We start from the raw sequence: 20671 nt of genomic DNA on the forward strand, positions 1-20671 counted from the left end.
GGCGTATCTCCTTGCTGTGTGGTCCCTAAGCACTTCTCCTAGCTTTATTCTCACATCTGCCAACTGATATACTTGCCTCTGTAAAATACTCGCCTTACAGAGCTGCTATGAAGAACACTTATGTTCTTGAATGCAAAATTGTTGGGTTCACTGTAGAGATAGCAACTTAAATTTTTTGCATAATTCCTGGATGTCAAACACTGCCCTAGGTGCAGGATGTGTATTTCTTTACTTCACCCTTGTGGCAACTGATAGGTAGGTGTCATTATTATCCTGTTCCACAGATGAAGAAACTGACACAGAGAGACTAAATAATGTGCTCAAGATCATATAGTTAGACGCCAAGAATTCAGACAGACCTAGGCAGTCTTCTCCAGAATGAGTGCTCTTAACCCCAAAGTACTGTATACCATATACAGTTGGTTTTTTTGACGAAGCATTGAACTCCTGGGGTATGAAGCAAAGACTGGCGAGGTGTTGACATTTCAGGGACATATGGGGAGGATGAGGTGAGGCTGATCAGACCAGGCAAGGTGGTTCTGGAGGACAGTGGGAGGGCAGGAAGCTTTGAGATGGGAGATGGTCCAGGGAAGAACTGAAGAGACCTTGAATGCTACTGGAGGGTCTGAGGGACCCATCTACTCACCAGCCAGGGCCTGCAGGCTGGGGAAGCCATGGTAGGTGACATCATCAAGCTGGATGAGCCGAGGTCCGAAGGCCTGGCAGAGCCGTTCTACCATGCCAGTGATGCGAGCAATGTTGTTGTTGGAGGAACAGATGAAGGAGAAGAGGCACTCAATGGGGTCCTGTTGCAGGAGTCGCACACCTGGGGACCAGAAAGGTAGGGGATAGGATACAGACCTACTGTCAGAAGTGGCCTCTTTCCACCCTCAGATCCTGGGCACCAAAGATCTAGAAGGATCCCTGGGGAATGAGGGACTGAGATGTCAGAGAAGGCAATACCAGAGTTCTCATTCCTCATGGCATCGGTGAGGTCTGGGCTATCATTACATTCCACAGACATAGAAACCACAATGTAAACACTATGAGGATGGGGATTTGTGTCTGTTTTGTTCACTGATATATTCCCAATCACATAGCAGATGTTCTATAAATATTTACAGAATGAATGACGTCACCTGCCCCAGATCACACAGCCAGGATTTGGTTCACTATCCTGTCAGTACATTCTGGTAATCAGCAGAACAATAATAATAGTAATAATAATTACTATGTGTCAGGCCCTATTCTAAGCGAAACTTTAGACGTATTAGCTCGTTTAATCCTCATAAAATTTTATGAGGTGGGTATAATACCCATTTTACAGACGGTGAAACTGTAAATTTAATCAAATTACAAGAACTCCAATCCCTGCCCCAATCCTTGAATTCACCTTGGAATTTCTGTGAAACCTCTTGGAAGTGGGGGTCTGCAGAACTCCAATGGTGATATAGTTGAGCCAGGCTGACATCCAGCTGGAAGTACTGGTGCACAGTCTTTAGCTCTTCTGGTGTGGGTCTGCCAACCCATCCGTTGTCGTCTCGGTACACAGTACAGTAGAGCTTCTCCTCAGTCTGGGTCAATGTCCATACCCGGTTCGCCAGCACGCCAGTCCAGTGTGCAGGGTCTTGCTCCCTCCACCTGAGCCCCCAGGCACACAGCAGCCTTGGCACTCAGTTTTCCTTCTTGCACTCTTTGGGGCCCTCCCACCCTACCATAACTCCTCAGAACACTGCACTGGCTTTTTTTTTTTTTTTTTTTTTTTAAATAATGTAGGCTCCACGCTGGGCATGGAGCCCAATGCTGAGCTTGAACTCACGACCCTGAGATCAAGACTTGAGTAGAGATCAAGAGTCGGATGGTTAATCGACTCAGCTACTCAGGCGTCCCTGCACTGGCTTTTTACCTCCACTTTGTAAAGGAGGTAAGTAAACAGGCTCACTACCCGTGCCACAGTTTCCTCTTCTGTACCCTGAGGTTTCCTCCATCACCCTCATCCTTTACTCCAGACCTACAGTGTCGAGGGGCCCGGAGTCGGGGTCACTCACCGGAAGGACTGTCCGGAGGCCAGAACCAGGTCCAGGCGCAGCTCTGAGCGTGGACAGGGGATGGAGGCCCACAGGGCCGGGAAAGAGGATAGAGTGCGATGTCCCATGCTGCACAGCACCGGGGAGCGAGCGAACCATTCCACGCCAGGCTCCGCCTCACAATCGCCCCGCCCACTCGGTACCCGAGTTCTTTGGCCACAGACCGCGCCCAGGCAGACCCCTTAAGGCCTCGCCCACCAAGCCCTTGCCACTGAGTTTACGTAAGGCCCGCCCAGCTTCATTTAATTCCTCCACTCCCCGCAGGCCCCGCCCCTCAAGGCCTCCTGAGCCCCGCCCCTCCGCCCCTCCTCCTTATATATCCTCCCCGGGCCCCGCCCCCCGGGCTCCCAGCTGCCGACTTAGGGAGCGCGAGCAAACGCACTCTTCCGGCTTCTGCAGGGGGCGGACTCGCTCTCACCGGAAGTAGGACTCAGGCCTGGCTTATTGGGTCCCGAGGTAGCCAATCCGCGGAGAAGTAAGAGGCGCCAATGAGAATAGGGTGTGGCGGCGGGTGGGCGGGTCCCTCCGGGGCGCCGCAGCGGTTGGCGCGCGCTGGGCTCGCGGCCCGCTGTCGGCCTCTCCTCCGGGGCTGGCTGCGCTCGGCACGCCAGGGTGTCCAATCCCCGCGCCCCGCGGACCGGCCGCAGAATGCGCCCTCGGGCTCCAGTCCTCACGGCCTGATCTCAGGGCCCCGGAGTTCCTCAGGGCTTGCCCGCCCGCGGAACCAAAGCCTGTCCCTCACCGTCCTCAGAAAGCCGTTCTCCTTACCGAGCCTCTCCAGTCAGAGATTCGCCCTCTTGACGGAGAATCGGAGCCGAACTTGGCTCGAGGCCCCTGAGGCCCCGTGAGTCGTCTCCACAGCATCTGTCACCTGCGGATCCTGTCTTCGCACTGGCCGGCCGGGCCGCTCTCCTCCAGAAGGCCTCATGGAGCCTCGACTCGGCCGTCAGGCCTCCTCACAGACTCCGCTCCTAGGAGGCCGGGCCCCTCGGACTGCCGCCCCGCCGCTCCCTCGGGTCTCGGGCGTTCCCTCACCAGTACTCGATCCTCCCCTCCCTGCCCAGTGGGGCCTGTGGCCCGGAGGCAGCCTCTGCCTCGCCGGGTGTCCAGGGCTGGCTGCCTGGGCCGAGGAAAGATGTGTTACGTAACTTCTTCCCTTGCGGAGGGAGATGGTGAGCGAGGAGCTAGGAGACAGGAGCTGCATCCGGGCCACTTTTCACCTCGTAGCACAGTGGTTTGGGGTTCCTGGGTCTGTAGACTGCAGACTCCAGGACAAGATGTGTGCAGCTGATGTCCGACCCACAGCCCCTGGTAGGGAGCACCACGAGCAGCTCTCCATATCCGACACGCTCCGCTCCCCAGCAGCTGCAAGGCCCGGGGCGGCTACCTCCTGTGGCTCTCCCCTCCAGGCCTGCCTAGCACTTGGAAGGCATTCCTTCAATAACTGAATCGGTAAAGGGGGTGCCAAGGTTGGGAATGAATGACGAGCAATCCTCTACATGCCTGCTGTGGCCCCAGTTAAACAGGGGAAGGTCACAGCTATAGTGACTCTGAAGCACTTGGACTATCCTACTGGCAGAGGACTTGGAGCATCTGAAGTTCACGAAGGGATGGGCGGTAGACTCCTCCTCCAGCAGTTCCACATACTGGTTAAAGAGCCAGCTTTGCAGACAAACAGACATGAATTCAAATCCTACCTCTTCGACTTCCTAGTTGTGGGAATTTAGGCAAGTTACTTCATTTTTCTAAACTTCAGTGTCTTTGTGGAGATGACCACCCTACTATTAGTTCTCCCCAGAGTCATGGCAAGGATTACATGAAATTATGTACCTAAAAGTGCTTAGAACAAGGCCTGCCACTCAATGCCTGGGAAATGAGAGGTGTCATACTGTCTTTGCTGTTGTCTTACAAATGCAGCATGCACAGCAACCCCTTGAGCCCAATTATTTACCATCCCTGGGGAACTGAACCTCCCTTTTTATCCCTTTGCCCTAGCAGAAGGTAAGAACCAAAGAATTCCAAACAGACCATTTATTTTCTAAGAATCAATATATTTTCTTCCTTTGAAATAAATACAAACCAGTTTGAAAGGTGGGGGAATCTATGGGAAAAAGGGAAGTGGGGACAGGCCCCAGTCTTTTTTAGTACCAAATGACTCTGGCGCGACCCGGAAACGCAGTTACAAATGAGAATAATTTAAATTCTCCGCTAATTACAGTATTTACAACAGCAGGGGAGGGGGTCACCTAGTGCCCCTCTTCCGGGCTGGACAGACATCAATCCCACGGCTAGGCTGGGCAGATGCCCGCTCACCTCACCACCTGCAGGGGGCCTCAGGCCACTAGGCAGTTACAGATTCTCCTGGACCGAGCAGAGCAGGCAGATGTGGTGGGATGGCCTGTTTTATGCAGTGTCCTAACCTTGGCCCACCACCCTGCACTACAATGCTGTGAGGTCTCTGGAGCTTTCTAGCCAGTGGCGCCTCCCCTCTCCTTACGCAGAGCCACCATGGGCCCTTGGAGTGTTCTGTACAGTCCAGCTGCACTCAGGGCGGGAGGGACCTCCCCCACCCAGCTTCCCCTGAGACTGGCCCCAAGACCAGGAATGAGTCAGTGCAGAGGCCGGTGCCACTCCAGGACAGTGAGCCAAGGGGGAGGAGAGCGGTGGCAGGGCACTGTAGGTTGGGCTGTGCTGGGCATTATCAGTCACTATCACTGGTCTCACTGCTCTGCTCGCCCTGCACCTTGCTGCGGTGCTGCAGAGCCCTGTGGTAGGCAATCTGCACTGACTTGCGGATGTTGGATTTGCGGCCCTCCAGCATCTTTTCCTTGTCGAGGTCCTGGTTCACACCCAGAGGAACCAGCTTAGTTCTCGGCAGCCACTGCCTGTAGGACGAGGTGAGGATCACATAAGTCATCTCTGGGAAAGCAACAAGCATGAGCCTTCACTCCTTCAAAAACACCTCTTGAGCACCCACTCTGGGCCTGGCTCTGGTGGGCAGCAGGGTTACTGAGACTGAGAGAAACAGTCCCTACCCTCAAGGAACTGCTTATAGTCTAGTGATGAAAAGAGCCCAGTTAAAAGACACACTACAGGATAACCATAGGGTATTTATGAGTGCAAAAAGGAGGAACTGTGACCTAACCTGAAATAGGTACCCTGTCCCATTGGCTCCAGGCAGACTTTACTGACATTAAACATCCTCTGTAGACAACACATAAAAACACTACATTACGTACATGTGACAGAAGAGAGACTCAGAACGTGAATGTTTATGCCTGTTTTATCCCCATTTTGTCACCATGGAGGCAGAGGTGGGAAAACTAAGTCTAGAAGCCACCTAAGTCTGGGTGGGGAGCACACTTGTCACAGTCACTAATGGCCCCTTGGCTTCTAGCTACAGCTGTTTGTCAGCTGCTGCCCACTAAGTCTCTCAGACTCTTTCAACACAACCCTTTTGCTCAAAGATCTAAGTCCCTCCCCCACTGATTTGTTATAGCCCAGTCTGTCTGTTGCTGGAATTTCCTGGCAGCCTGCCCCTATACCCAGGGTTGCATCTGTGGCTATGAGTCATACCAAATGCTCCCTTCCTCCCTTACCAGGTTCGCTTGTTGTCAAAGAAGAGGACGAGGTAGAGATGCTCTCGGGCTTCCTGGGTCATCTGCTCCCCAAGTTTCAGCACCTCCAGTGGGGGCACAGGAATGGGAACCCCATGGTGGAACATACCTTCCCGGGGCATCTTTGGATCAATTATCTGAGGGTGTAATAAGACCTTTGTTTGGTTCAGTCCCCTTCTTCTGCATGGCTTACTTTACCTAAGAACTGAGAGACTATCTCTGAAGTGAGGACACAAAGTTACTAGCCTGCAAAGCTGACCCCTGGCTTAAGATGAACTATTTCAGACCCCAGGGTGCAAAGAGAAGGAAAAGGGAGACAAGGAAAAACTAACCGGGAACCTCTTAAGTGTCTATCTGCCAAAGACCCTTGTTCTCTGCAGCTCAGCAGAGAGTAAGTAATGTTTGCTAACTGTGTCTACGATCCAGTGTTGGGAGACAAGGGGTATGATGATAAAAGAGAAGGCCTACCAGAGCTGGGTATGATGGATATCCTCGGCATTTGGCCCACACCAGGTCCAGAGCATCCAGGGGCGAGTCCTCATCCTCTGACAGCCAGCCAGCTCCCCTTCCCAGACTCTTCCTTACCACTTCACAGGAATGGGAGAGAGGGGGCGGATCAGCAGCCAGGGGGCTGGCAAGGCCTTGACACTGGGCCCCCAGCATCCCTGGCCTTGGATGAGGGTACTTACTGCTGTGGCCCACGCCGCGGCCAGTGCCCACGGAGTAGGCCTCATTCTCAGTGCCTGAGGTATCTTCACTGCTATCTTCCGGGAACGTGCCCCGAGAGAAGGAGGGCTTGCCCCGGCCTTGTTTTGAGGGCGTTGTGCTGTGGACAAGACAGTAAGAACTCAGCTTGGGGGGCGGGGGGGAGAATGAGTAATGGCATGGTAGATGTCCTCTCTTTAAACTCCCAGGCTCTGAGAATTTTGGAAAATTGAGACCACTTGAAAAATTTCAAACCCAGATGTCCTCAGGGGGTTGGCAGCAATGTGATGGACACAGGCTGGATTTAGCAGTGGGGTGATGAGTGCACCCCCTGTCTAAAGGCAGCACTGGCTAGATTTGCCAGATCTGATTTTTAAAGAGAATACAGGCACTAGGAATTTTATGTGGCAGTAGTAGATTAATTTTTTAAAAAACATCATGCTGGCCAAATAAAATATGTCTGCAGGCCAAATCCAGGCCCGAAGGTATCAGTTTACACTCTGTTCTATGTCAGCTTAACTCAGGATGGTTCCCCCCTATTCTGTTATGGTGACATTCTTATTAATGCCATTTATTTTGCAGAGAACCTTGGGTCTGAACCATCTTAATCTAGGCTGGGGTGGTTGTCACCCCACTTGCATAGGGAAACCTGGAAGGGCATCCTGGAGACAGGCCTTGCTTTGGAGGGCTGGTACCTGGTTCGGTCTGAGGCAGCGCTGCTGCTGCTACTGCTGCTGGACTCAGAGTCGGAGCTGCTCCGGGGAAGGCTGCAGTCATTACGATATACCAAGAAACTCTTCTTCACTGGCTGATTTCCGCCGCTGAAGCCATTGGCTGGTAAGTCTTGGTTGGTGGGAGGGGGGAGGAGGGAAGGAATCGGTCAGGAAGATGTAGATCAGAGATGGCATAGGGGTAGGGTAGAGGGACTAGGAGCTTAGCTTTCCCTTCTGTGCTGGAAAATTCCTCCAACTTTGGCCAGCAGAGCCAGTTCTGGGCAGTGTCCGCCACAGTTGGCCATAGTCCTGCCCCACCCCTCGCACTTCCCTTGGCAGTTACTGGTCTTAAGACACAAATGGCTTAAAAGGCAGGAAATCCCCAAGGAGAGTGAGAAGAGAAAAGGTAAAGTGATACAATGGAGGGGATCCTGGATAGAAATCTAGCTTGGTCAGTGTTTCTGGACTTCAGTTTCCCCATCTGTAAAATCTGAATTAAAGGATCCCTAAAGGCCCTTCTAGCTCTGATATATTACGGGCAAATGAAGGAATAAGTGGGAATTATGTCGGGAATGATGGCAGCTTAGCTCACTCTCTTGGGGGCTGGGTGATGGTGAGGCTCACCCATTGGGGGGTCTTCTGTGGATTTATCACTGTCGCTGTCTGAGCTCGAACTGGGCCGGGGGCTCCTACCCCGCTTGCGCTGACGTAGGGAGCCCATGATGGGGAGCTGGGGGGGCCCCACAGGACTGCCTCCGTGGCTGGGGGTCATCTGGCTCTCCCGGTTTTTGGGGGGCCGGCCCGGCCTCTTGGGCGGTCCAGCCGTCTTCGGGTTCTTTTTGGAGAACAGAACTGAGGTTCTCCTGCCCACCTCATGTGCGGGGGTTGAGGACATGTTGGGACCCAAGCCTGGAGCAGAGAAAGAGAGAAGGAGAGTTGGTGAGGGGCCTGATGTGGTAAGGGTAGATGCCCCGGGTATACCCTGGGTCTATAGGACCATTACTCCAGCTAGAGTTGGGAGATGATTTGGGGGATATGGAATTGGGAACATTGTCCCTTACATAAATAGCCAGAGAGGCAGCTGAGAGGCCCCTGAATGGGGATTGAGGGAGAAAGTACAGCTAGCTGTGTAGGAGAAACCTCTGCCTGGGGGATGGCAGGGGCTGAGTGTGTGCTACAGAGTCAAGTCTGGCTTGCTTTGGGGTCCACCTTGCTAGGGGGTTCAGACCTTTGCTTGTCTCTTGGCTGCTGCTCTCCTCGGCGGCACTGTCTGTCTGCCCATCCTTGTCACAGGCTGCCGGGTGAGGAGTCAGGCTGCTCCGGCTGGTGGGGCCGTGCCGGTCAGGCCCATCCCTTCCAGTTTCCCGCTGGTGGGCAAGCTTTCGCCGCAGTGCAGTCATCTCTTTCTTGATCATCTTTGCACGTCGTGAACGGCCCACACTCTGCTTGCTGGCATTCACCTCATCTAGCCGCTCCAGCAGCAACTTCAGCTGCTCTTCCACCGGCAGGTGCTTCTGGTTCTCCAGTAGGACCAGCCGCTCTTCCTCTGCTGCTAGGAGTGGACATGGAAGGTGGGGAAAGGTCAGATTCAGGGCAGTACTCTGGGCTCCCTGAACCTGGGCATGCAGCAAGAAACCCACTCTCTTCCCTTTGGCTTCTCACCAGGAACAGCTGTAAAACAGCAGCATCAAGATGTGGAATGGTGGGCACTGTTATCCATTCACCCAGTCTGGCTTTTTGGGGAGCATTCCTGGGGAGAGCTTGCCACTGCTCAGCCTAGCTACTTCCTGCCTATACTGCCTATTCCCAGTAGGGGACTTTTGGAAAGCTGTTCATCCCTGGCACTGGCCTCTATGTGTGTAGCATGACTTATCACCCACCATCTTCAGTGTGTTGTGGGGCTTCGTCTCCAGCCAGGCTATGGGGGATATGCATGCCCGTCTCAAAGTCAATGCCCATTTTTTCTGCCTGGCGCCGGGCCTGGCGAAGCACAGCACCACCCTGTTCACGGAGTCGCACTGCTGCCCGGTAGAAGATGGTATCCTTGGCGTTATACTTGAGGCAGTTGCTGACGATAAGGTTGAAGTCCTCCTCAAAATCATCAAAGTTCAGGTAGCGGTAAGCCTCCAAGTTCTGCTTCATGGTGAAAAAGTCCATGGGCTTTTTGATGTGGTCTAGGTAGTCAGGTACCTGGGAGAGTAGGGTAGGTGTGGCTAAGTGGAAGTATGCTCCTCATTCCCCCTGAACCCTTGCTCCTAACACCCCCACCCTCTGAAATGCATCCAGCAACCTCCTCCCACCACAGTTAAGAGGCAGGCATTTAGCACAAGGGAAAGGAAAGCTGGATTCTAGTCTTGACTTTACCAGTCACAAGCTGTGTGACCATGGCAAGTCTCTTAACCTCTCTGGGCCTTCTTTCCTCGCCTGGAAAACGGTGATAAAATTACAGTCAAATCTACCTCCTATTAACCATATGAAGCTTCAGTAAGAACATGGCTATGGTAATCTTCTGGAATAACACCATCTTGCATTCCTATAGCTCTTTTTACTTATTATTAAGACTTATAAGGAGGCTACAGCTTCAGGCCTCTTGTTTTATACCTTTTAGAGAGAAGAGTCTGCCAGTCAGGACCTAGGGCTTCAGAGCTGGTTCTTTAGGTGCTGAGCCTTCTAAAGTCTCCATTCTAGGGTTCAGCACCCCGAAAGTGTCTTCCTGCCCTGGGATTATTCATTTGGCAGACTCAGTCCCTGCCTCTGGGGAAGGAGTGCAGATTGCCTCCCATTCTGGGCCCTTGGGGTATGACAGGGACAAGACAGAGTCCAGGTGATGCATGTGGCTCCATTTTATCCTGGAGCCCCAGAGCCACCAGCCCCTCTCTTCATGGTCTCCTCTAGTCCCTGGCCCAGACCTGCAGCAGGGGTCCAACTGGGAGAGGAACAGAAAGAAGGTGGAGTGAGGGGAAGGGATTCTTACTTCGTCCAATTCGGTTACCTCAGACAGAGGGACCGGCTCGCTGAAGATATTGCCTGTGTCCTTTTCTTGGAGCTGCTCCAAGGTTTTGCGAAGGAGGATGAGGAAAGGGGTCAGCTGCATCTCCATGGCGATCTGCTGAACCTTGATCTGACACATATAAAGGCCCGATCAGCCAGGCCCAGGCCAGTCCCTTGGCAGAGGTCTGAGGGGATGGTAGCAGCTGGTTTGGGATATTGCCATCCTTCTCCCCTGCCCACAGCTGGGTGTACTCACTCAGGTCTCATTTATAAAAAGGCCCAACATGATGAAACTTTCCCTGACTACTCTGGCTGGCCTTTCCCTTCCTTGAATTCCCAGTGCCAGCTACTTCTATGACATAATTTAGGGTCCCTTTCATCCTCTCCTGTGATGTTCTGCTTGCAATGAGCTTGAGAACACACTGGGCACCAGGAAATCTGACTTCAGCATCAACCCTGCTGCTTCCTGGCCAGGTGACACATGCTTTTCCTTGTCCCAGGACTGTTTTCTCTTCTGTAAGAAAGAGTTGGCCCAGGAGCACTCACCGTCTCCCTTTTGAGTTTCTCCCGCTTGCGGATGAGCTCCACCAGCAGCCGAGCCCGTTCTAGGTCATGCCGGAGCCGCTGCCAGGACTTGAGCTGTTCTTTGAGGGCCCAGTTCTTATCCTCAGAGTCTCTCTGTAGAGGCAAAAAGGGGATCAGGAGATGATGAGGGACCCAGAAGAAAGGCCAGAGGGGAGGAAAGCCCAGTAAGCTTGGATCAAGGGCAGGTAAACCTTAAGGAAAGGGCACAGTAATTTACTGGCAGGCTTGCTAGCTAAAGTGGAAGGTTCCTCAAACTATGTGCCCACTAGGCCTAAGACAGAATTGATGCTTGGTATATGCTTGTTGAGTGAATAGATGCATGAAACACAGAAACAGTGCCCTTCTAGGGAGCCGATAATCTGTAAGGATTTCACCTGAGCCTTGTTTGAGGGCTAGCTTAAAGAAATAGCCTAAGCCCTTGGACACTAAATGCTATCGTCACAAATCTTAGTTCTTGTGTCCCTGGCCTTGGTTCCCAGAGCCCACAGAGAATCTGACACGGTACCCCGACTTGGTCACAACTCCTCTGAGACTGCAGGTGTGTCTGCAGGCGACGTAGCAGCGGTACTCCATTTCGGGACTGCCGTTTCAGCGTCCAGTAGCTGTGGAGCCTCTGCATGAACTGGCTCTTCCTTTGGATGGTCAGGCGGTTGGTGATTTTACTGAGCCTGGGAAGCAGGGAATAAAGAGGGAAACCCCTTGGGCCGTGATTTTCTTAAGGAGAACAGGGTCTCTGGCTGGCAAGAATTCCTGAATAGGTCTGAATTGGGAGTAAGTCTATTGTCAAAAAGGCCTGACACTTGGCTTAATGCAAAGAGCAAATGGTAACCAGACAGGAAGCCAAGCTCCCAGCATGAAGCCAGATCCTTAACCATGTTCATGAAGTTGGATGGGAGAAGGGTGCCAGGGAGCTTGGCCCCTGAAGACTGCTCTTGTCATGGCAGCCCAGAGTACTATTTAACCCTGGGATACCCTGCTCAAATGGAGTCTTGGTAGGTTTTAGGATAAAGTACAATTGTATAGCAGTAAACTATAGAAAATCAACTAGATAGCATAAGAGAGAGCTAAAAATAACTGATGATGGTAGCCCTCATCCGGATTCATTTGTGACAGTGACTTCACAACTCCTTGAGCATTTCCTTCCCCCTTTTTTGTTCCATTTCTCCCTTCAGGGTCAGACCATTTCTGCCACTGTGGCTGGTAGCTACTCCATCCTCTTTATAACTTAAACCAGACCATCAAAATGAAGGGCAGCTGAAAACACTTAGGTCTGCTACATAAGAGCTAAAGTTCTGACTCCTAATGTAAAAGTCGGGTGATCTGCTAGAACTAACTTCTTTTGGAATCTGGGGTGTGTGTGTGTGTGTGTGTGTGTGTGTGTGTGTGTGTTTGTTTGTTTTAACTTCTTTGAAGCTCCTGGTAAGAGAACCCAACCCTGTCATTACACTCAGGACTATTAGTCTTGAGGAGGGCTTCTTCCCTTAGCAGACTAACTGTCTGCTGCCCACATACCTGTGTGGTGGGATGCAAGGCACTGACACTACAGGTGCTGCTGCCCGCTTCTCTGCCAGGATCTTCCGTGCCTTCTTCATCTTGATCCGGGACTTGGCCTTGGCCTTCTTGACCTTCTCTGAGCTCCAACTCTTACCCTCATCCTCCTCCTCGTCCTCATCCTCCTCACCTTCACTGTGGGACAAGGCAGGCAAGCGGCGTGCTGAACCTGGGGGCGTGTGGATGTCACAGTACGCTGTCTTGCGGACACTGAAAGAGGTGCCATTGGCACCCGTCTCCCGCACAGGCTCCATCTTCATGTAAAGGCCAGCCTGCTGGGCACATGTCACATGGAAGGCTGTGTAGCAGTTGGCCTTATGGCACTGGATGCAGGCCCCTGAGCCCCGCTGTTTGCAAATATAGCAGGTCAGCTTCCAGCGGGCTGGTGGGATGTGTTCAATGCTGTCGATAGGCTCCAGGAAGACTGTGTTGGCGAAGCAGACTTCAGGGATCCACAGGGCACACACCACATGGGCCCAGCGCCCGTCATCTGTCTGCTTGAAGGCACCACCCTTGTTGGGGCACAGGGCACAGTCCACAGCACGGGAGGGTGACTGTAGGCAGCGGCGGCACAACCACTGGCCCTCAGGGATGTAGGGGACACCGTAGCACTCTTGGTGCACAGCCAGGTTGCACATGTCACAGAATAGGATGACGTTGCTGTTCTGGCACTCACCATCATTGCAGATACAACACACGGCATCCTCGTCCACTAGTGCATTGGGGTCACCTTTATTGTGGCTTTCAAAGTAGGACTCCTTCTCCAGCCGGTCCATTAAGTACTCAAAGATCTCCTGTGGGATGGGACTCACACCCTCCGTCTTCCGCCGCTCGTTCATGATATCCAACCAGATGTAGTCCTCCTCATCCATGTCATACTCTACTTCCTCGTCCAGCTCTTCTGCCGACTTCTCAATGTACCTGCAGTGCACATAGGCAGCTCATTGTCATGTGGTTGAGATTTCCTTCCCTCAAAAACAATGGGCTACAATTGCTGGACACTTATTCAGGCCTGTACCTTTACTTATGCTGTCCTGTTCCATCCTCACCTTAACTCCAGGTATTATAATTATTGCAGAAAAAGAAACCTAAGGTTTAGGGAATTAATTCACCTGTCCTAGCTACCTTGTAAGTGGTAGAGGTGGGGTGTGAACCCAGGCCTCCTGACTCTAAAGCTTCTACTAGCTACTACACCACCTCCTCTGAGGTACAGAGGTTCAATCAAACTCTTGAAGGGAGGAGGGTGGGGCAGCTAGGACCCTACTGGGTTGGTCTGAATGATGGTGCAAAAAGTCAGAATGAAGTTCCTCAAGTGTCACCTGCAAATTTATGTAAGTTTTAGCACCAGCTGGCAGTGTCCTGAATTGAGCTACCATGAGTCTTCTGTTGGCTGGTGCAGCTAAGGACTCCTTCAAACTCTAGGTATTGTGTCTGTTCCCTGGATAGCCTTGGAAGACAAAAGAATAGGTAAGATTTACTGAGCCAAGCATTGTACTATTATCACATTTATTTTCACCACAACCATAGCATTAATGTTCTTATTGTCCTTATTTTGTGGGTGAGGAAAATGAAGCTTTAAGAAGTTAATTAACTGCCTAACACACATAGATTATACAACCAGAAGTGGCAGAGCGATAATTCAAACTCTACTCTACAGCACTCATTGGACCAGCAGAACTGGAGCTGAGGGCTGCTCCAGGTGCCTGGCATACAGAGCAGCCTCCTCATGCCCCTGCTATGCTCTAGGTGGCCTGGACTCTGGTATTATAAAGCTACAGGGAGCTACAATAGAATGGGGCTTTGGTTTCTGACAAACATGGATTTAATCCTGGCTCTGCCACTTTGTGATCTTTAAGTCATCATTGGTCTTTCTTGAACCTGTTTTCTTGATGATAGGATGAACATGCTACCAAAAACACCTCTCAGGATTAAATGGAATTTAAAAAATGAATGGGCTAAATAAAGTGGTACAACATAGCAGGACCAAAATAAATGGTTTCTGTTCCTTCCCTTTCCACAAGGGAAATGGGGTTCTGGGTGCTAGAGGAGGCCAGGTGAGCATAGGCTCTGGAACCATGCTCTGTATGACAGCAGGAAAATAAGGTGACCTCCCTGGGCCTCTGTTTCCTCATCTGTAAAATGGTGATGCTAACCTGAACCTATTTCACACAGCAGTTATGAGCATTAAATGAGTTAATACAGGTAAAGAACTTAGAACAGTACCTGGTCTGATGCAAGTACTCAATAAACATTAGCTTTATTATTAGCTTTTGCAGCCCTGACCTATCTTGCCTTGAATTATAACTATTTATGTGTCTAACTCCTCCACTATAGGCTAGAGGCAAGGACCATATCTGATTCACTACACAGAAATAGGCATAGTGTTGTTCATTTTAAAGGCATTTTGGGGGTGGAATGGAGGAGAAAAACTAAAATACTGCTGTCTATAGGAAGCAGTTTTTTCCTTAGCCTGTTACTTCTTCCCTAAAGTGGCTATAATTTCCTCATCCCTGAAAAAGGGTGTGGCTCAGAGCTTGCATGAACCATCCAGCCACTTCCAGGCCTTGGCACCTGTTCTCAACCTTTTCTCTGCCATGACACATGTGACATTACATGATGCTACATAACACACTCCCACAGTGTACCCAGATTACAGGCTGTGGCACAGATAGATAATGTAGGCTGCATGTCATGTACAATTCCTGGCACACCAGCCTACGCTCCACCCTCCTTCCCCCCAAGAAAGCATAGCAGATGCAAGCAAGAAAAATTGGTGGTGTTAGATGACCTCAAATCTTCTCAAATTTATATATAAAAAATAACATTTACAAAATTTGGACAGTTCTGTCAACAGTAGTAATAAATGACATGCAACATACCTCCCAGCTGATTGCAATGTACCTAGCTGAGAACTGCTCTCCTGGAGAACAGATTTGAACCCCAGGAGGAAAGGGTGAATGTGAGCAGAGGGAAGCGAGGGGGTGGAATGAACTGGTTTGGATTGCCTATCAGAGCAGAGAGTTCTGAAGAGCCATTAGGAGGGAGGGCAGGCCCAGATGGTCTGTGTGTTGAGGGGTGGGCCCAGCAGTAAGTGCTAACATAAGAGAAGCAGTGGAAAGCCAGAAGGAGGTAGAGCTGGGCTGGACAGACTAAGAAAAGGAGACTGGCTAACATGTGAACAGGGGAGAGACCAAAGTGTCTTACTAGGCCCAATCAATTGAGTTCCAACAGACTTGATTTTATTGTTTTATATATATATATATTTTTTCTTTTTAAGATTCATGAGACACGGAGAGAGAGGGAGAGAGAGGGAGAGAGAGAGAGAGAGAGACAGAGACAGAGACACAGGGAGAAGCAGGCTCCATGCAGGGAGCCCGACACGGGAGTGGATCCCCGGTCTCCAGGATCATGCCCTGAGCCGAAGGCGGTGCTAAACCACTGAGCCACCCGGGCTGCCCTATATTTGTTTTTATCCCCTGCCCCAGACTTGATTTAAAGAACTGAGACTGAATATACCATCACATGCTTGCATTTTTGGTAAAAACTACTTTTCATATAAAAACCTGTACATGTCCTCTTCAGAGATCAGGCCTTCTGATTAGCTGACACCAAACACTGCCCCTTAACTTACCCGAATGCCCTCTTTGCCTTGAATGCCAAGACTCAGAGAGAAGTTTTACACTTTGTTTTTGATCCATCCTTCAGCTAAAGTTTCTCTAAGTAGTTTCTCCACCACACTGTCCCTACCCCTTCATTTTTTACCTTGTGTTAAAGGAATTTAGCTTTATGCCTGTGACTTTTTAGGAGTCACCATGACTAATTTTGGAAGGAAGTGGGATACCAGGAAACAAATAAGTAAAAGGGCCAATGGAGGAGTACAAAACATAGGTGATGAAAATAATGCTTATACATGCTAAAGGATGGGTGACAATAACAGAATAATAGGAGAATTACCTTTGTAGACTTACAAATTGCCTTCAGGACCTTAAGAAATCAGTGTGCCTAGTCTTCTACCTCTAGGTGGGGAGGAGCGTTATACCTGCACTGCAGATGGTGTCACTAGAACACCAGAGTCCTCTCTCAAGGTTACATAGTGATGGAATAGAAAGCATCAGAGATCAGATGCAGGATTTTTTGCTACAGTAGAAACTGTATAGCTTTGGAGTCAGAGAACCTGGATTTGAATCCCAGTTCAAATCTACTAGCATGTGACTTTCAAAGTCTGGTTCTTTCTGGACTGTGGGTTCCTCATCTGCGAAATGAGAACAGTACCTACCTGATAGAATTGTGAGAATAAAATAAGGAAGTGGCTATAAGGTACCCACCCAGTGCAGGGCCTGGCATGTGGCAGTATATAGTAAGTGCCACCAACATTAGCTGGGGCACTGCTCCTCTCACTGCCTTGGCAGGACCAGTATGCTTCTGCTACCCTTTATCTGCCTGTTACTTCTCCTGCATCTGAGCCCTGCCTGACCAGTTTCCCAGAGTTGTGAGGTGGAGCTGGCCTTACCGGTAATAGGAAGTTGGCCGGGGTGGGGCATCAGGGGTGTCTTGCTCCAACTCCCGATATACCACCTCTGGCAGCTTGGGAGTGGTGCTCACAGAAGCATTGTGGTGGTGATGATGGTTGGAGTCCTTGCGCTTCTCCTTGTTCTTATGCTTGCCTGACTTGGGAGTAGCAGCTGGTGTCTCAGTGTTCTCCTTGTTGCTGCCATTCTCAGGAGCCTCCTCAGGGGCCTCCTCATCTTCTGACACCACATCCAGGTTGTCAAAAATGCTGATGCGGTGGACACGGCCATGCAGGTCCACTTCCACCATGCGCTGGGCCTGTGCGTAGCTCATCACCTCACGGCCCGGTGACTGGGATACCTCTGAGGGGCTGGGAGACTGCTTGTTGGCTGGGCGTGATTGGCGCCCCTTCTTCTTGTGTTTGCGGAGTGGCGTCTGCTGCGGGGGCGGTGGGTTGTCGTGGTCATAGTGATATAGGTGGTACTCGATACCACTGTAACTCTTGTAGACCTTGCGGCAGGTCTCCACAGGGCACTCATACGGTGGCTTAGTTGCCCGCAAGTTGTGGCAGAAAGTCTTCACATCAAAGTCCACCCCCATGCTGTCACATCTAGAATGTACAGATCAGTTAGCATAGGCCTAGGGATGAGTTCCTGGCCATCCATTCTACTCTCTCTAGCCCTCCTTCTCCCCAAAAGGAGAGCTCACTTTCTGGCCAGACCACCTCTACAGTGACTCCAAATGCCACTGCCTCCACACCATGGCTATACTTTGGGCCTCATCACCTCCTGCCTGGTCATCCTACCCTATATATCTCAACTCTTCTAACCTAATCTCACATCATGTGGCCAGAGTCATCTTTCTACCAAGTAGCAACAATCATGTCAATCTTTTGATTAAAAGCTTCCTGATGCTCTCCACTTATTTCAGGATAATATCCAAATACCCTATGATGAAATTCAAGGTACTCCTTTCATTGTCTGGCCCTAGTCCTCTTGTCCAGACTCTTTTCATTAGTTACAGCTGTGCTTCTGTCTACTCAGGCAACTTGCCATACTCTGAATATTATAACCTTTCATTCTTGCAAGATGATCTCTATTTGAAATGGTTTCCATCCTAATTGGTGAGCTCCTACTTGTTCTTCAAAACCCAACTGTCACTTCTTGTTATGATTTGTCTTTCCCATGGGGAGCTGTATTTCTACAGGATTCCATTCTCATCATTCTATTATGGTGGCATGGCACTTACCACATTGGAAATTCATTGTCTCCTCCCACTAGACTGGGTACTGTGCAGTGGAGACATCAGAGCCTACCCACCTCTATATATCCCCAGGATCTGGCATGTAGTGGACAGTTTTTGGCAAATGAGTGAAGAACTTGTTGAATGAATAACTAAATGAGGGTATCACCAGATTTGGAGCTGACAGATGGATGAAGACTAGTGTTAACCCATATAGAAGCTGAATGGGTAGCCAATGATTTAATTCTGGACACCAACAGAAATCATTGCATTATAGAAAAAAAGCAGTTCATTTCTGAGGTCTTTGGGGGAAGCCTATGTCCTAACCCTGGCTCTGGGAGTGGTACCAGACCCTGGCCCTGGGAGTCTAGGCCCTAGACACCAGGTATTAAGGGTACAAACAGGATCATGACAATCTAGGCACATTCAGCTCCACGACGGTCCTCAGGGCCTTCCCTTCCTCCTCTTCTCCAGTGTTCCTGGGTGAGTAGTGACAGCAGATGGCACCAGCCCCCAGGAAGCCCAGCTTGGTCAGATACTGCCCCAATTTCTCTAGGCCTAGTTGAGTTCAGCAGTTCAGCCAGGGTGTTGGCACCATTCCAGGTAAAGCCACCGTGAGCTCCCAGACAAACAGTGACCCCTCTTGGCCTGTTCTCCTGCAACTTAGCTAAGCCAAGTGGGCTGCTCCAGCCTCTGTCAAAGCCCCCGACTTCTATATTGTAAAACTCCTCCTTCAACTTTTACTTCCTACCTGCAGCTGTGTCTTTAAACACAAACCAATCAGAGGAACACGCAAGCTCCTCTCTTTCAATGATGGGTCCCTGGTGTGCTCTGCGGCTCTGTCGCCCTGGCTCCCAAAGTAGCACAGAGCCCCCGGCAGATGTCCCGCTGGGACTGGGCGGCAGAGGCACAAGGGGTGGAAACCAGAACTCAAACTGGAAGACCGTAAGGAAGGCTCAGAGCCCACGGGGGTAAGGCAGCGGAGCTCAGGGGGCTGCAGGAAGTAGGGGGCGGGGGCCGGAGCGATCAGGCCGGGCCCAGGCGGTGCCCGCAGCCCTCTCCCGGATGCGGCGACGTTTCCCTTCTGTCGAAGCGTAACATGTTAAACAAGGCTCCCCTCCTGCCATTGGCCCAGGCAGCCCTGGAGGATACTCTGTTGCCCTGGGACGCGGGCTGGGAGCTAATGCACTGTCAGTTCTCGCGGCTGGAGTGGCCCAAGGGGCACCCGGGTCGGGCTGCTCAGTGCACACCCCACGAAAGTAGCCTAGCCCTTCCCCGCTGGCCACTCCCGCCCTGGTCCCAGGCCCGCACTCACCGGCCACCTCGGGTCCGGGCTCATCGCCGGGGGCGCCCGCCGGGGCTCCGACCCCACTTGGGGAGGCCGGCGGGGAAAGACGGGCCGGGGAGAGAAAGCCCCAACTCCGGAGACCGCAGACCTCGCCACCCCGGCTCCCTGCCGCCCCACGCTCTGCCCCCGGCTCCCCGGGATTCCCGCGCTGACCCCTGCCGCTCCCGGTCCCGCCGGCGCCCTGGTGTCTCAACTCCGTCGGCCGCCGCCCGTTTCGAAAGCCGCTAGGTGGTCTGGCCTCGGGACCCGACACTGCCGGAACAATGGAGGCTCCCGGAGGCAGCGCGGGGACGGCGGCGGCGGAGACCGTGGCGGCAAAGGCAGTGGCAGCGGCGGCGGCAGCAGCGGCGGCGACGGCGTCTGCGCAGGGTAAACTCGGCGCCTCGGCGCTGTCGAGCTGCACTTTCGCCACAGATCCCCGCCCGGCTGCTGAGCCTCGAGACGCCATTCTCTGGAACTCGGAAGAGCCCCTGGGCACCCCACATGGCCTCTCTAGCACCTCCATCTTAGAGTTGAGTTTCTGTAGACTGAAATCGCGGTATTTGGCATCCGGAGTAGTCGGGCCGTTTGTGGCGAATCTGCGGACACGGACGGTGAGCGCGGGGCTGGGCTTAAGGAGCCCGCCCTTCTCCCTTCCCCCTCTGCCTCCTCCCTCCCTCCTGCTGGCGCCGCGGCTGCAGTAGGGACCTGGCCTTGGTCTCCGAGAAAGGCGGCGAGGCGGGGCTGGAGCCACGGGGCGGGACTGGGGGCAGGGCCGGGAGCCAGAGCGACGCCGGCTGGAGCCTAAGGAAGGGCTCGGAGTTCTGGGTAGGGGTAGGGCGGGTCTGGCGGAGAAGAAACCATTCCACGGGGCGGAGTTTGCGGAGAATGGGCGGGGACATTTGTAAAGTGGGCCCCAGTAAGGAGAAGAGGGGCTGAACAGGGGTAAAAGGGTGGAGCTAAACATAAGAGTGGGCCTCAGGAAAGAAAGGGCGGGGCTTTAGACGGGCCGGGAAGGCGCCGGGCTGGGGAGAAAGGACAGAGCTGGACTGAAGTGAAAGGGCGGGGCTTGGGAAAGGCAAAGGGGCGGGGCTGGAGGGAAAGGGCGGGCCCAGGTCTGGGATAACGGGAGTTGCTGAAGGAAAGGGAGGGAGCTTGGGAGAGGCAAAGCAGCAGTCCTGTGGATCTGAAGGAAGGGGCGGAAGTTGGTATAGAAGCCTGGTTGAAAAGACTTGTGCACGGTAGAATGGGATTCAAATGCTGGGAACCCTTTAGGGGTGGCGGGAAAATGCATCATGGCTATGGGAGGTTGGAAGACCGTGTCAAAACAGACAACTGGTTTTA

At 52.1% G+C, this 20671-nt stretch overlaps 2 protein-coding genes and 1 long non-coding RNA gene across 15 annotated transcripts in view; 1 reads left to right on the plus strand and 2 right to left on the minus strand.

The window, feature by feature from the left end:
• Nucleotides 1–2361, minus strand: part of OGG1 (8-oxoguanine DNA glycosylase) — a 5288-nt gene extending 2927 nt beyond the window's left edge. For all 3 annotated transcript variants that reach the window (XR_012011597.1, XM_072785255.1, XM_072785256.1), the window contains exons 1-3: nt 2049–2361; nt 1394–1641; nt 647–826 (exon numbers count right to left, since the gene is read on the minus strand). Coding sequence is in view for 2 of the 3 variants with exons in the window: in XM_072785255.1 (XP_072641356.1) it covers nt 647–826; nt 1394–1641; nt 2049–2155 (535 nt within the window). In the remaining variant the exon portion in view is untranslated. The remainder of the gene's footprint in view (nt 1–646; nt 827–1393; nt 1642–2048) is intronic.
• LOC140609886 (uncharacterized) overlaps nt 1818–20671 on the plus strand; it is a 25216-nt gene continuing 6362 nt past the window's right edge. The window contains exons 1-2 of one of the 2 annotated variants that reach the window (XR_012011599.1): nt 1818–3814; nt 6992–19941. This is a non-coding gene — a long non-coding RNA (uncharacterized lncRNA). The remainder of the gene's footprint in view (nt 3815–6991; nt 19942–20671) is intronic. The other variant, XR_012011598.1, reaches the window with a different exon arrangement.
• Nucleotides 4118–19720, minus strand: BRPF1 (bromodomain and PHD finger containing 1). Of its 10 annotated transcripts, none has more exons than XM_072785237.1 (14): nt 19316–19718; nt 16760–17368; nt 12211–13170; nt 11204–11366; nt 10660–10791; nt 10115–10243; nt 9003–9312; nt 8351–8671; nt 7747–8031; nt 7105–7252; nt 6394–6530; nt 6173–6291; nt 5687–5841; nt 4118–4972 (listed from the first exon to the last, which is right to left on the minus strand). In XM_072785237.1, exons 2-14 carry the CDS (start codon nt 17356–17358, stop codon nt 4789–4791), a joined length of 3642 nt encoding a protein of 1213 aa, XP_072641338.1. In that variant the 5' UTR covers nt 17359–17368; nt 19316–19718; the 3' UTR covers nt 4118–4788. The 10 variants fall into 10 exon arrangements, with proteins under 10 accessions (XP_072641338.1, XP_072641337.1, XP_072641336.1 ...); XM_072785236.1 differs by having other exon boundaries at nt 8351–8674; XM_072785235.1 differs by having other exon boundaries at nt 10097–10243.

This window comes from Canis lupus, chromosome 19 (assembly GCF_048164855.1).
Source record: "Canis lupus baileyi chromosome 19, mCanLup2.hap1, whole genome shotgun sequence".
In the NCBI taxonomy this organism is placed as follows: Eukaryota; Metazoa; Chordata; class Mammalia; order Carnivora; family Canidae; genus Canis; species Canis lupus.

Coding starts and splice junctions, on each gene's coding strand:
- BRPF1 (XM_072785232.1), bottom strand. CDS start 17,358: ATGGGGGTGGACTTTGATGTGAAGACTTTCTGCCACAACTTGCGGGCA. Junction 11,367..12,210: donor CCTTGCATCCCACCACACAG/GTATGTGGGCAG, acceptor CCTGCTTCCCAG/GCTCAGTAAAATCACCAACC. Junction 10,792..11,203: donor GGAGTTGTGACCAAGTCGGG/GTACCGTGTCAG, acceptor TTGCCTCTACAG/AGAGACTCTGAGGATAAGAA.